Source organism: Haliaeetus albicilla, chromosome 7, assembly GCF_947461875.1.
Source record: "Haliaeetus albicilla chromosome 7, bHalAlb1.1, whole genome shotgun sequence".
NCBI classification, from domain to species: domain Eukaryota; kingdom Metazoa; phylum Chordata; class Aves; order Accipitriformes; family Accipitridae; genus Haliaeetus; species Haliaeetus albicilla.
Genome location: NC_091489.1, coordinates 26,707,234 through 26,723,011, shown reverse-complemented (window position 1 = coordinate 26,723,011; position 15,778 = coordinate 26,707,234). Strand labels below are relative to the sequence as shown.

Here is a 15,778-nt window from a genome sequence, read left to right as displayed (position 1 = left end):
CAAGATACGCATCCGAAGATGCTGATAAATACTGGGACTTAGTCTTCAAGATGATATGTATCATTTAAATGAGATTAATTAGGCAGAAATATTGTTAACTCTGAAATAAGCCTCTGACTATTCTGTCTAATGGTTTAACTTCCTTCTTTCTAAGAGAGACATCTATAACCTTATGCCAAGGAGTATATGTATTTATTAGGAGCTCACTGTGGTAGGGCACCATTATTTAAGTTAAGCAATATATGAATGATCAGAAATAACAAGGATAGCAAAAAGGTGCTGGTTTTAACCTGTGATACTAATATAAAATTACATGAAGCCTAACTTTATATGTTTTTTCATGCAGGCTATGCAGTTATTTTATACAGAAAAAACCAGGTCCATGGATGATAGAGTGATCAGCATCATCCCTTTACTCATTCAGGACAGAATTTTGATCTCTGTTTTTGACAAACTAATTAGTACATTTTATGCAACATTTGGGGACTTAGCATGCATCTTCTTCAAGTGTTCAGCAGTTGTAATTCTTGTACCCATGTTATTCAGTGTCATATTACATCTCTTTCATTGAAAAAGCTTTCAAAGTCATCGTAAGACATCTTCACATCAATGATAAGTCCTTTTTGTAATTTTGAAAATTAGATTACTGTGTAATGGACAGCTGCTAATATGTACCTTGGAACGTTTCACTTTATTAATGATTCTTGATTCTTGTTTTCTCACTATTTGGATGTAGCTCCTCTTTCACTCAGGTATATTGGTGTCCCTAAGCCTTTCTGGGCCGCAGCTGGAGAAAGTGGTGATTGACAGGACCCTGGTGGGGAAGCTCATCTCCGACACCATCAGTGATGGTAATTACACCCACGTGCAAATCAATTGCCTACATTAACAATAGAGTAGAGAAACAGTATGTCAACAGGTAGACTAATTATTGCCACTGGGGACTTGCAAACACAACAAGTAATTGCATGTAATGCCATAGTTACAACCCTCAGGACTAAGAACACTTTAAGAATAATATTTGACATCAGAGTTTTGAGGCTTGTCAAATACTGAATGGGTTTCTAAAATTCAGTTTCTTACAAGTTTTAATCACTGTGAACATGCCATTTGAACTTGTCATGTTTATTTCATAAGTGGGAAAATGGGACAGAACTAAACATTAGCCAACTGATTAATTACATGGGATAGTTATTATTAAAATATTTACTTATTAGAAAAGGCTGGATAACATTAGTTATGTGGAAGTGTTCTGATTTAGTTTCTAGATTTCCACAATCTCACTATTGTTATTAAGTAATGACTGCTAAAAATGAAGTTTTAGTTTAATGCAGAAGAAAATTTATGAAAATGTACCTCTTTTCAACAGCTTTATAATACGACTATAGCTTTTTCAATGTGTTTCTGCAGAACTCCACTGAGAACTCAACCAGGTGTCTTGGCATCTGCATGATCAAGAATATGGAATTCTGGTGCGAGCCAAATTACATGTTCATTATCTTCCAAATTCTTAAAAAGTAGACCCAAATCATGTCCTTTTAATAAGAATATATGCTAGATTTAGCTTTGATCTTTAATGATGTATTTTCTTCCATACCCAAGCATCTATTGAATATTGGCCTGGTTCTTTAAGAAACCTGCAATACTGTGTCGCTCTGATCCTTTCTTATCAATATATTGTAGTTTAGTCTTGAAAAATAACATTAATATAACTATGTTAGTAGAATCTTCAGTATCAAAAAATTTAACCCTAACCTAATTTTTTTTCAATCAGAGAGCATAGAACACATTTAATGTCTTGACTCCTTTTTTTCACTCTTGACTTAAGTTACTAGACTACTAATTCCATCTCAGATTTTTCTGCCCTCTGTTTCCAGAGGGAGGATTTCATACTTTCAGTGACAAAAAGTAGGAAAGCATGGAAGCTAAGGTTATACCCAAATTGAAGTTGTTTGCAGAACTTATATAGAATACTCTGTCTTTTAAAAAAAATATATAAATATATATAATTAAATTATACATATCTTGCCTTACATTGGCTTAATATGTCATAGAAATAAAATTTTTTTTTAAAAATACTGCTAACTAGAAAAGCTTACAACTAAAGCAATAATAAAGCAACTGTTTTCCTACAGTTATACCACTCCAACTGCTATAAATAACATTATATAATGGTTTGTCCTTCTTTTCACTTATTCAAGTATTTCTTAAACCTCCATGTTTGGTAATACCCACATCTGAAGGTGAAATAGAACTGCTTCTGTTCACTAAAAGCAAAACCCTCAATACCTGTCATTGCAATACATTTATTATCTTCATGAAAAACAAAAGAAGATACTTTTGTTACTCACGCAAATACTGTTCAAAATACAAATTTTTATACTGAACTATCCTTATGTGAGAACCACAACATAATGTTGTCCTAGAATAAATTAACTTTAATCCAACATTATTGCACATCTTTCGAAATCTAGGTTGGAATTAGGGTTGTGTTTATAAAGTTGGCCAAAAGAAATTTGATATTTAATACAGAAGTCTGTATAAAAATAATAGTTCTTATTTTAACAATTGTGTATATGTAGAAATGGATAAGGATTACAATCTGCCAAAATTACTTATGAAATGTTCTAATTCTAACTCACGAGTAGCATATCCTCTTAACATTTGGAATAAAGGTGAGATCGTGTGCACAAAATACAGAATTAATGTATCCTTCTGCCTCTAATAAAGTCCTCCCAATTTTTATTATTTATTACCAAAATATAAAAATTAGTTTAATTAGAAATTTTAGAAAAAATTGCTTTCCTAAAAGAAAACAGTATTTCTCATTTTCTAAATTATTTTGTGGCACTGAGGTCTTGCAGTACTAGTATATAGAATATTTACTACACTGCCTGCCTTTTTAGGGTAATCTGACTCTGCAGCATATGGGTCTTCTCTGAGTAGTGGTCTAACTATGCCCATAGTTGCTTTCATGTCGATCTAGTCTCCACTCCTGCCCAGGACAACCATGGATGCTGAAAATCAGGGGACTGCTAGTCTCATTCATACCTGCCCAGGGATCTTTGAATCCTGCTTTCTTTCCTTCAATGAAAACAAATTTCAGAAGCATCTGAGGTGTGCCGTAGGTCATCTTTAATGTAAACTATATCTGTGAGGATATAAAAATATTTTAACTGTGTACACATTGAGGATACCATACTCAGTGCCTTTGAATTTTCATGTATGTTTAGGATCTCAGTTATAGCTTCTAACTCACCATGTCAGATTCTTTATCACCATTTCTTTTTTTTTTTTTTTCCAAAAGCTAGTGTTAATGTTACATTTCAAAGGCAATTATTTGGCTTTAAACTTTACCCTTTAGCATTTGCATACCAGATACTTAAGAGCTGTGCCAGTACATGACTATTGGAAAATGCAACTCATTGTCAATCAGACTAAATCAAAGCAAAGCTGAGAAGCCAGTTTTCAATGCTTATATGTAAGACTAAACTGCCAATCTACTTAAGGATATATAAAATACATTTAAGAATCTAGGATATTAGTCACAAATGCTTTTTTTTGTTGTTTTTCAGGGGTTGTTCTGCAGGGTTTTGTTTGTTTGTTTTTAAATCCGGTTCCACTTTACTTGGCATTTTCCTTTTAGCAGAGGTTTCTCAGTTTACTTTCTGAAAATAGCTTGCTAGCTATACTTTAATCCTGATTCTCATTAACAATGATCTGGTACTAGTTACCCTGATGACTCACTTCATTCTCAGACATCTCTTTAAATGTGGGCACTGCTTGAATAACTGGATAACACTTGAGAAAATTCCTAGATACTATTGTCTAATTAATTTTTATTGTCAAATTAGTTAGTCACTTCTATTTAGAACTATTTTGGTCTAACACCCCCTTATGACAACAGCAGGGATTCCACTGCATTTTTCCAGACTTCAAGGGAGTCTGCTCCATCTTGGTTACCTGTATTCTTTGGGTACCCCCATGTGAAGCTTTCAACAAATTCATAACCCCTCTAAAGCATAATCCTGTATGGAACAGCCTCCTTGGTGTCTGCAGCAGCACCCAGAACCCTACAATGTCAAAATACCAGATACACCTCAAGTACTAATTTGCATTTATCATCTTTAACACAAGATATGCTGTATTAGGTGCATTTCCAAAATGGATGTTACCATAAGAAAAAAAATTGAAGGCTGAACCGAGATGAAAATTAATGTGGGAGGGCATAAAACATATATCTGAATGTAGTGGTAACTTGATATGAGATAATTTATTCAGGTTTATGTAATCAGAGTACTCCCTAGGCTTTATTTCTTATTTCCAAGAAGGTCCTGGCAGGATGACACATTGATGTCTTTTAGGAGATTATAGAGGCTTCAATGTAATATTTAAGACACTGTCTTGAAAAAATTGCTTTTTGCAATGTCTCAGTGGATGGTTCAGTAATTTGTTTTGTTACTAGAAACAGGTATTACAGTGGTGACAATTTTTATTTGTTTTTCAGCTGTTCTTACAGACAATTTCATCATCTTGTCATTTGAGGACCATAACCAACTCTGCTTTATTCAGTTTACAAAGAAGATGGATTCTCCCGATGTAAACAAAAAACTGGAAAAAATCTCTTGTTTGGACTTCAAGGTATAGCTGTCAATGGTGACTGTAAATACTGCAGTAACTTTACATTTTGAATCACTGGTACTTGCTGATACCATATAGCAGTATAAATTGCAAACCTTTATATAACTGACCAGAACAGCTCAAATTCTAAAAATGGTAGTTATTGAAAAGTCAAAAAAAATTCCATGGCATTCTGAGTTAATGAGTTAAAATACGGTGCCAAGAGGGATCCAATTTTCTACTGCATTTAGGTTAAGGGCTCAGACACACAGTTGAGTTACCCCTACTTAACAGATTACCTCATGTCAGTTGAGCAGCAGTAACTGACCCTTTGCACATTCTCAGCATCTAACAAGCATGAAGCAAAATCTGTAATGGTAAACCTCAGTGTAAAAGGTTTAAGCTCATGTGTTTTACCTCTTGTTTGCTGTGGGCTAAAAACACACACATGGTCAATTACTATGGCTCAGCTGATATACACAAATTCATTAAGCTGTGATAATTCGGTCATCTGTCTGAGCTCCAAGATTGTTGTAATTCTTTGCAGAAATCTTTATGTTCCCTCTAGTTACAGTAATGGTATTGCTGGGAGAGTTGGTTTTACAATTAAGCCACTGAGCTAGAACTCGATACAGTAGCTGAGTTTCTCACCACTGACAAACTATGTATGTGACCTTAGGCAAGTGAATTGGTACCTCTGTTTCTCAATTCACTACTTATACAGTGAAGATTAAAATACTCCTTTTTTTCCAGCCTGTTATGTATGGGTGTGTCTATACCACAGTCACAGCAGTAGCTGAAAGGTAGTCTACAGGTAGCTGAGGTGGCTTTAAACTAGCCAGTTTGGATGTCTGTAGAAAGCAGCTCATCTCAAGCTGAATTACACTGTGTCTTGGATGTATTAGGCTGTGGAGGCATAACTTATTTTGACCATAAGCTCTTTGGCATCAGGGCAGTGGCTGACCTTAGGTGAAAGTGCTTGGCACTGCAACATTATGAAAAAATAATCAGCCAAAGCAATTAACTTTGAACAGGCAGAGTAGGAAAGGGACTGCATCCAATTCACTGCAAGAATGAAGAAGAGACAAGCCTTTGCCCAAGAAAGGTAGAAAGATGTAGTGAGCAAAAGAGAGAGTTTGTATTTATTTCAGACAGGATGTTAAGGAAAACAATCTTGTGCTAGCAAATATTTTCCCCTTGACAACCCCTCAGTAATTTGCTTCCTCACATAAGGGAGTTTGCATCTGCAAGGCAAGCTTTTTAAGGATGTGTTTAATTTAAGTTTTGCCATAATACGTTTTAACTTGCTTCGTAGAAATACTTTCTGCTAGGATGAATATCTAATACATTTTCCAGGCTGTTTCAGTTCAGGGCCTCTTTTCAGCAATGACTTGTGTTTGCGAGATTGATCCAACCTCTATAACGTGGATTTGAGACAGTTCACTGTTCACCAGGAACTGAGCTGATACGTAGTTTACTTTAAAATGATGTGCGCTTGTGCCTGGCCTATGGTGTTTGTTAGGGTTGTGCTTTAGAAGCGACTGTGGTGTGTGGTGTGGTTTTTTGGTAATGGCGCTAAACTTTAATGAAGAAGCTGTGGTGAGCTGAAGACTGCCTTTATTTTATTGTGAGCACCATAGCTCCTTACTTAATTTATGTTTAGAAAATATATTTTCATTCTGAGTATTGCTGGGCCCATTTTGGATCTAATGGTTATGGCATTTTTTTCTTGGGAAAGAAGGAAAGCCTAATCCATAGAAAACTCTCTCTGCCCTAGGAAACCAGAAATATCTGCTGCACTCCTTAATAGGGTTGTTACGTTCAGTTCTTTGCTGACACAGCTGAGCTTCTAGAAACGCCTCCATGTTCAATGTTAACTTTGCTTTCTCTTGAAATCAGTGGGAATCACTATGGATTATTTCTTTGCCAGCCAAAAAAAGGCATTTGCATTTTTTAATTGAATGTTCTTTTGTGTGAGGCTTGCTAGTTAGGCAGCTAAATATAATTTTTATTATCTTCAAAATTGCACCAGCATGAGCCAGCAGAAAGTATTATTCACTACTGCAGTAATATTATGTCAGGTCTCTGCATTGAATTAGAGTTCTTTATGGCTGATTTTGGTCAAACTTACAAAAGCTAAAAGATCACAGACACAGTCAACACTACCGTCGCTATCAGTAGTAATGAAACAAAAGATGGTCCTCAATTGCAAATGTGCAAACTAGTTAGTAACAATACACACTTTAGAAAAAAACAGTTGCTTAGTGCTGATTTCTTTTTTCCCAAGAAAAATTGAATTAAAAGGTAGCTTGCACTGGTATAGAACTACCATGGGATTAAAATACGGAGCTAAGATTCAGGAAATTTGAGTGAAGCCTTCATTTCTGCCTCTGATGTTCTGTGTAGCCTTGAGAAATATACGTAGTATTTGTGTTTAAATTCCCACTTCTAAAATGAGGAAAATGCTTACAATCATATGTGATGATATAATTAAATTTCTGTCATATTAACATTGTAGTTTCTTTGGTACCTGGACAGAAGCAACTCCACATTGTTCAGTGTCCAGCCTCATGATGGGCAAAATTGGCAGGGAACACTAGGCAGTACTGGACTGCCAGAGTGCTATTAATAATATGAACAAGTCAGCCATGCTTTCTTCCTCACAGTTTGATATTTATCCAAAAGTTGGGGTTTTTAAACCATACCTAAATGGAAGAACTACTTTCTTTATCCTCTTCCTTTCTAAACGATACCACCTTGGATTTTATTTACGCTTTGAAAAAATAAAGGAAGGCTTATTGTATGAATCACTACAGTCTTGAAGACCAGCAAAATATAAAAACAACTGTTATCATTTGCCTTTTCTTCGTGGCGTTAGTCCATGTTTGAGAGGGCCATGTCTAATGCAAGACATAAAGGTTTACAAAAGATTGTGGCTGTTATTACATGTGAAATTGTTATGAACAGTTAAATCTACAATACAGGACTAATTAATATCAATGAAAGTATTTGTGTTTTTCCATCCTAATAAATGTGTTGTCACCAAATTAACTATTTACATATACTTTTAATTCAAGTAGCAGCTACCTGTTAACTTTTTATATGTTTTATCTTTACACTTCTAAGTATTTTGACAAGTAAAACACAGGATACTCTGAAAATATTGACCTTTTGCAAGTTTTTCCCATCTGTGTTTTTTTAATCCATTTCAATTTACTGAAGGAGGAGACAGTACAAGGAGTTAAATGTTTACCGTGAGAGAACAACATTGGTAATTACTTTGATTTCAGTTCCTTTTGATGTGTATTCAGGGGATGAAGAGGTCAATAATATTATGACCATGCAAATAGAAAAGGGTTCTTTTTGACCATATAAAAAACAGCAAAGGATTATTAAAGCATTAACCTTGATTTTAATGGCCTTGGTTGAGTGGTGAGATCACAATTTGGATGAGCCTGATTATTTACTAAATACAATACATAAATGCAACGGGTTCTTAACACCCATTGCACTCTGGCATTATCGCATTACTGCCATCCTTTGTTGCCTTGCAGACAGGAATATGAAAGCAATCTGTCATGTAGTGAGACTGGCTCCAGAAGCATTTCTCTGATAAGAAGACCCCCTGCCCTTTGCTAGTGTCTGGTCCAGTAGGCTTAGCCATGCGCTTAATCCCCAGAAAGTGGTTCGATTATTGCTGACCAGCAATGGCAAGATAGTTTTTTTTTCCCCTAGCTATCAACCTTCCATTAATTCCTTAAGCAGAAATGCGGTGCAATCTATATTTCCTTGGCATGTGTCACCCAGATGGTGCACTGCTCATGTTTTCAAATAACCATGCTCCAAAATAACAGAGTTTGAATAATAAATTCCACAAATCCTTCCTGAGAAAGAGGCACAATTCTCAAGAGCTGCATAAACTTTACGCATGATGCTGTAGCTCATCCACATTATGCAGAAAAGTATATATTCTCTTCCAAAGCGGATGTTTGTATGTGGATTCCTTAATTTAGGGAGGAAAAAGAAAGATATAGGCTTGCTCAAACACTGTAGAATATATTTAATATTTTATTATGTCTTAAACACTAGCCTTAGCTCCCTGGTCAGCTTTGCAGAACTTGTCATTTAATATGGCTAAGCTTAAATCCTGTGTGTAGGTCGATGCTGTCAAGCAACCATGACTGTACATTTTGGTATTGATTGGAGTCATTGCAGTAAATTCCTTCTTAACTCACATTCCTTTCCTTCCCAATCCCCTCCCCGTAGATAAAAGTGTGAGCATGCCTTTTTCTGTCTGAGGAGATATTTTTTACATTTACAGACAGCCTATATGAAGATATATGTACACAGTCCTCTGTGTATATATGCATTCTCTTTCACACATCCAAAGTAAATGCTCCCAGTTGCTCCTACTATGCTATTTTATCACCTCAAATATTTCCTGCATTTTTTCTTCCATCAGATTTCTTATACTGATATACTTGGACCAGAAGGTAGAAGGATGAAACGTCACCTGGCAATAAACTGTATGCAAGATATGGTCATTTGCTGGTGGTCAGCAACTAGTGATGGAGCATGGCCTTGGTCTCCTATTTCCTGTGAGAGGGACAGAGCCAACCTATTGCTATTAGGCTGTGCACATGGCAAATTGGAGGTAAAGTGCTGAACTCTCATTACATGATTTTTTGGATTTGCTAAAGAAATAATGATTCAACTTAAATGCATATTCAGGTAGGTATAAAGAACAGATAGGATAAAAACATAAGAAAGGAAGATCAGCCATTCTAATCTTAAAAACAAAGGTTCATCATTTAATGAACAAAGCACCTTATTTAGTGTATTTACTATTTTCACATCAAAACTGGCATCTGAGAACTGTAGCAAGGAAGTTAGGTCTTTATAATGGAATAGCTTTGGAGCTGCTAACACTGAAAATAGAAGTAGTACCTATTCTAGAGTATGTGGTATTTCTAGAGTACCACTAGAAAACTCTAATCTGAGTTAGAAACTGTATCTGTTGCATGCTTGTCTAATGCAATTATTTTATGTTGTCTGCAATGGTAACTGATAGGCATTTTACATCTAAGTGTTTTATTATAAAATATTAGCTACACCCAGATGCTGCTTAAATTGTTGCTATGAGTATTGATCAAATCAGAGACCAATTTTTTTCTTAATGAAAAAGTCAAAATTCCCCATCTACAGGTGGGAATGTAAGCTACAAGTCAGAACTCGGCTACAAGCTGACCCTCTTCCTGACACTTGCTTAGCTTACCTCTTTAGGCAGATGTTTCCATTTAATCTATTTCATTTTTATTTCATCCATTTAAGAATATTTGATTCCAGTTTCTTATGTTAGGTAAAAAATTAAAAATGAAGCTATCTGAAAAGAACTGGTGCCTGAATTTAAAATATAGAAGCTGTTCTGGACTAGCATCTTGTATAGATGCTCCTGTATTTGGAGTTTTATTTTCAGTTTAGCTTATGCCGCTACTAGTATGGACTAAAAAGGCACTGACTCTGGGAGAGGAGCACAAACTTGAGGATCAGCTGTGGAACAGCTGTTCTGGAGTTGGTATTACAGGCTATTTCCCTGTAGGGAAAAACCCTAAGTAACACTTCAGAATAAGCTGCTCTTATAAACAACATCCTGTTCTCTTTAATTAGGGAAGATGTAAATGTTTTAATGTCTTGGAATTATTACTTTGATAACTAACATTAATTTCAGTGAGGTTTTTCCCCCTTGGGATTTTCTATATATTGAAAGCAAAACAGAAAAGGTAGCTGAGACAGTTTTTCTTTCTTATTTCAGTCATTAGTCACTGTAGAATTTAAGTTTAAATTACCTCCAGTTCTGCCTCCTTTACTTCTTTTCAGTTGACCTCTCTCAACTAGCAGTCATCTTTGACTCATCTCTCTCCTCTGCCTGATATACACCTGCAGTTCTCAATTCCCCCTGCAGCTATGCCCAATCATATATAAAAATTACTCTGATAGCTAAAACATGCATCTGTTCTTTGTAAGCTTTTTCAGCCTAGTCCCTGTGCCAGTTCAATATTATGAAACTTCATCCTACTAAAATTTCAGATCATATTTCTTACCATGACTTCTGTATGTCCAGGTTCTAACAGCGACATTCCCATGCCTTTTGTTTCCTTCCCACATCTTCCAGGAAGCTCCTTAATGCCAACATAGCAGTTCGCAATCTCTAATTTCTGAGATGTTTTTTAGAGACTCATTTCTTCTAAGAAATTCACAGAAACCATCCTGTCAGTCTAAAGCTTTGTCCATTTCATTTTATATATTATAAGGAGACTTCCAAATTACAGCATTACTCTGCATCTTTCAATACACCTTGTTTTATCCTTTTCTGGTTTAGACTATAAATTGCTCAGGGCTGAGGCTGTCTAGTATAGTCCCAAGCACATTACTGGTGCTTAACACAATAATGATAATAAGCATTCACTGACCCTTTAGGCCTAAAGTCATAATCCTTTTAATTTAGCCCATATTATAATATAAATATAAGAAAATTATTTTTAAAAGCAGAACTGCCAAATTTAACTGTTCAGTTGCTTTCTGTTTTCTGATTCTTTGCCTGTACTTGTCTGTTTTAATTCTAAGATCTTCAGATGAAATTTCTTTTCCTGTATTTGTCAATAAAATACCAAGCAGTATTCCAGGGCTATGGAAAACTTAGTCATATATAGATAACAAACTGTCTTTCTGGTTGTCAATTAGTCTGTTCATGTACTTATCTCTTGCATGTTCAGTGGGCTGCTGTGTAAGGCTCAAGACACTCTGCCTATATGCTTCCCCTGTGTATCCATGCCATGTAACCTATGGTACTGTCTGGGTTTTGTTTGTTTGTTTGTTTGTTTTCTTGATTTCTCTAGCACTCCTTATGGGCAGTAGTTAAATCCCCATGCATGGATGGGGGATGTCATAACCCAGCAGCTCTAGAAGTAGCGTCAACCCCCAGTCTGCAATTAACTGAGGTACATTTTTCCCCTACAGAGTCTTGGAGAGGAACTTTATCTTAACACCTTTAACTTCTGAGGGTTGTTTGATAGCTTAAACATGAGCAAAAATGTAGTTAGCATTTCTAGACAGCTTCTAAACAGTTACTCTCTAGGTCACATACCACAGAAATACAGTGTTTCTGTAAGCATTCTTATTTGCCTCTCTTTGCCTGTACTCCCTTACCATTTGTAGTGTTCCTCAGGTATAGACTTGGAATAAAAACATGACATGCCATTGTTATGCATGAAAGTAAATCCATATTTATCATATTTGACCAATAATATGTATTTTCTCCCAGTAAATTATTATTGTCAACAGAAGAAGAATGAGAAGCATGAATTGATTCAGTTTGGAGCATTTATAAAAAAAGAAGTGTAGTAAAATAATACCACCAACATTTTACTGGAAAATAGTAGTATTGCTTGGATAAAACATTATTATCTAGAATTAAGAGAAAAGCATGAATTGCTCAATGTCTAGCTGGTAAAGAGCTGTTTGGCATATTGGGTTTATGAAGAAGTAAACCAAGCCCAAGGAAGTGAATGGCTGCTAGCCACAGCCATTCTACAGCACCTTGGTGCTGACCTACGAAAACCACAAAAAGATCTGCCAGCTACCGACACTCTTATTGTTGTGGCAGGGCAAAGGTAAATAGGGCACTTAGGTGATACTACTTCCTCCCTGGAAGAATTTTCTGAGTGATATTTGCTGCCCACCAGAGGAGTGCTTATTAGGATGAGGACAGGAATAGCTCTGGGACAAGGCAACTCAGGCCATCATAATGATACTGTCTTGTAACTACACGTTCTGGATTGGGATGATTCACATTGCACATACAGTGTTTGGGGTATTGTGTACCTAAGCAGCTTTTCTACTTGATGGAGAAAATACATTTTACATTTTAAATATGCTATAAATTTGATTTGAGTTGTGCTGTGTGGCTTTATGTTATAACATTTGCTACTACTAAGTCTAAAGGTAGACATTATTCCTCTAAATACAGAAAGAACTTTTTCCTTGCAAATCTTGACTTGTTTTACTCCCTTCATTTTTTTTCTGAGATCAGTGTTTACTATGTTGAATGCTGTAAGTTTTGCTGAGGAATTGTCCCCTGAAGAAATAAAGGGGTTTTCCTCTTTAACATATGACTTTGCTTTGGTGTGCTATGTACATTTATATACATGCATGTATGTTGCTGCAAGAGTATTTGTCTGTTGAAACTTTGTCTGCTTTCTTGTGTGTATTGGTTTCCTCCAGCAAACTCATCCATTCTTCAACTTATTTATTTAATTATTTGGGTTTTGTTTGTTTCTTCTTTGTTAAAGTACCAATGATCAAGAAAGTTAATTTAATTGTCTCCCTGAGGAGATAATGCTGGTATTTTGATTTCAGAACCAGAAGACGAATCTTCCAGAAATCACTTCAAACAATTTGCTATGAGTAAATAGGTTCTGATGTGGAATCATCCTTGGATTAAATGCTCTGAGAGAAAGTGATGTTAAAATCAACATGAACTTTATTCTGCAAACATAAATTAACAGGAGGTGATGATGCCAGGGCTCAGTTACTGTACTACTTTGCATTTGTCTTTGCCATGTTTATTTTCACTCCATTTAGTGCTACTGCAAATCACTGAAATTATACTTCAATCTTGTGGAAAAAATAATTTGCCTGAGAGAGAATATTATTTTTCTTTCTCCCAAGAGATAATATTTAATAGTTATTGCTTCCACATTGTGCCTCAAACTTGTGAAATAAACACAGCAGATCTTTTATGAGTAAGCTATCCTACAATTACTGTAGCATTCAGAAAAAATCTACCATGTGTGACTGAATAGCTGAAATACCTCTCGCACACGTATAGCAAAGAATGTAAAATCCTTGGTGTCACATTGGGTTGAAAGTTCAATGAATAATATGGGATAAAGATGATGATGATAAATTTTGAAAGAAAATAAGAATAAATGTTGGCTGAAGATCTAAATAATAAGATTGCATGAGGGACTGTAAATACAATGCAGCCAAGTAAGTAACCTAGAGTAGGAGCCTTGCATTTTTATTTTAGAAATGTTTAAAAATAGGTTGGGGGGGGTGTCCATCTTCACAGTGATGTATTTAAAACTATTTTACTCTAGTGTGCGCTACACTTCCCACTCTACATTTCTAATTAAAGTGTTACTGTTATTTGGAGCCTCACTGTGTGAAATTAAATAAGCATTTTTTTAACATCCGTAAAATAAATCAAACATTTTTCTCATCTGAAAGGCTCACAATTCAGTCACAGCAAGCTTATTTCTCTGTTTCTTTTGTTTTCTTTTTTTATCTGCCTGGTAAGCCAATTTTCTGCTTAAGAACTACTGGTTAAAACTCTTATTTGTTTTGATATGTGGACTTTATCCTTTCCCAGCACTCTATGCAAAATACTTCAATTTTAAGTGTTCAAAGATTTGCACTGAGAAGAGTGATACTGCCCACACAAGCTAGTGCTATTATTTCTTTCAAACATAAAATGAAAGAAAGTATTTTAGCTAGCATAATTCAGGCCCTTTATTTACATAGATTAACAGATTCCTTTACTTGGATTGTTACGATTTCTGACTTTAGGATTTAAGAACTTGACTTGTATAGTATCCCTCATACTGCTGATTAGCTGATGCAGAGCACAGGCCAGTACTGCAAGGGGAAAACAATATAAATGTGCAGTAGTGGTGCATGACTGCCACGTTTAGTCAGGGAAATATGCATAAATTATGTGGACTATATTTAAATTCATTTACTATGGTTTTGTAGTGTACATGTTACAAAACTAAAAGGGACTTTTTAGATTTTTATTTATTTATTTTACAGAATGTAATTGGTTTTACTTCATGCAAAGTACTTCCAGAAATCTTCCCTTGAAATCCAAGGCTAAGTGCTTAGCCCAAGATTTATGGAAAGCACTTAACGTTGAATGGATTATACACCCTGCCATGTGATATTACAGCTCTGTCTTTTTAGATCCACTGCCCTGTCCCCTCCTCTGCAAATCCTACAGTTGTCCTACCCACTTCTGAGGGAACTCCTCCAGGTTTTGCCTTCCCATTCCCCAAGCAAATGTTTTGTTAGCTTAAAGATACATTGCTATTGTAATGTTCCCCTTTAGGGTTCCGGAGAACTGCTGCTCACTGGGAAGGAATCCCTGCAGATTCCTTTAACTAGACTGCTAAAGCACTATGTGCACTACATTTACTAGCATGTGGCTACTTACCAGATAGAAAAACAATTGGCAGGTAATGGAGTACCATCTTCTTGAAAATAAAAGATGTTTTGATTGTTAGACTTCTTATCTTTCAAAAGCATTATCTTAGCCTTATTAACCTGTTTCTGTAGTTGTATGTCTCTCTGCTTTAGTTTTCCAGTTAGCAGCATGAAGAATTAATAATAAAAGTCAATTCTGACAGAGAAACTCAAATCTTCCCTCTCAGATGAAAGAGAATATCCATTTTTTTTTTCCCCTTCAGAGTGCCAAATACCAGTTACATTCAGCAAAACTGGAAACCAGAACAAAGAGGTCTCTCGGCTTGGTACTCTTCCTCCAAGAGGCACAAGAGGCCACTGATGCATGAGAAGCAGCTTATCTGTTCCAATCTAAGGAGAAATGTTTCTCTTGTTTTCAGCCAGAATATGAACAGTAGTGTCTAGAAAAGTTTCCTTTAAGCCTAATTTGTTTAAACATTATGTCAAAGCTTCTGTTTTGAAATGCAGCAAATAGTCTTTCCTTGCAGGAACTTTTTCCTAGTTTAGAAGTGTGTTATGTACAGCAATCAGCCCTACCCTAGACTTCATTTCAAGGATTTGCTCTCAAAATTATGTGAAGCAAAGAAGCTTCTCATCTCAAGGCTCATTAAATTAGCCTTCCAAAATATAAGATTTTACTTTCTTTTAAATTCAACGTAGTAAGCAACATTTTGCCCCACTTTTGCTCTAACAAGGCAGAACAAAATTATTAATTGGATTCAGTTTGCTTGCTGACTCTGAAGCGATCAGACGACAACATTTATTTTTCAGTGACTATTTCCATTTCTATTTTCCAGCAGTCACTCTTACAGAGTTGTAAAATCCATGTTTCACATATTTTCTTCTCTATTGTCTTAAC

General features: G+C 35.5%; 1 protein-coding gene across 4 annotated transcripts in view; it reads left to right on the top strand.

The window, feature by feature from the left end:
- The window catches only part of WDPCP (WD repeat containing planar cell polarity effector), a 159,825-nt gene that overhangs the window by 66,188 nt on the left and 77,859 nt on the right, over nt 1-15,778 (top strand). For all 4 annotated transcript variants that reach the window (XR_011325437.1, XM_069787458.1, XM_069787456.1 and 1 more), the window contains exons 8-10: nt 737-851; nt 4,508-4,641; nt 9,083-9,274. Coding sequence is in view for 3 of the 4 variants with exons in the window: in XM_069787458.1 (XP_069643559.1) it covers nt 737-851; nt 4,508-4,641; nt 9,083-9,274 (441 nt within the window). In the remaining variant the exon portion in view is untranslated. The remainder of the gene's footprint in view (nt 1-736; nt 852-4,507; nt 4,642-9,082; nt 9,275-15,778) is intronic.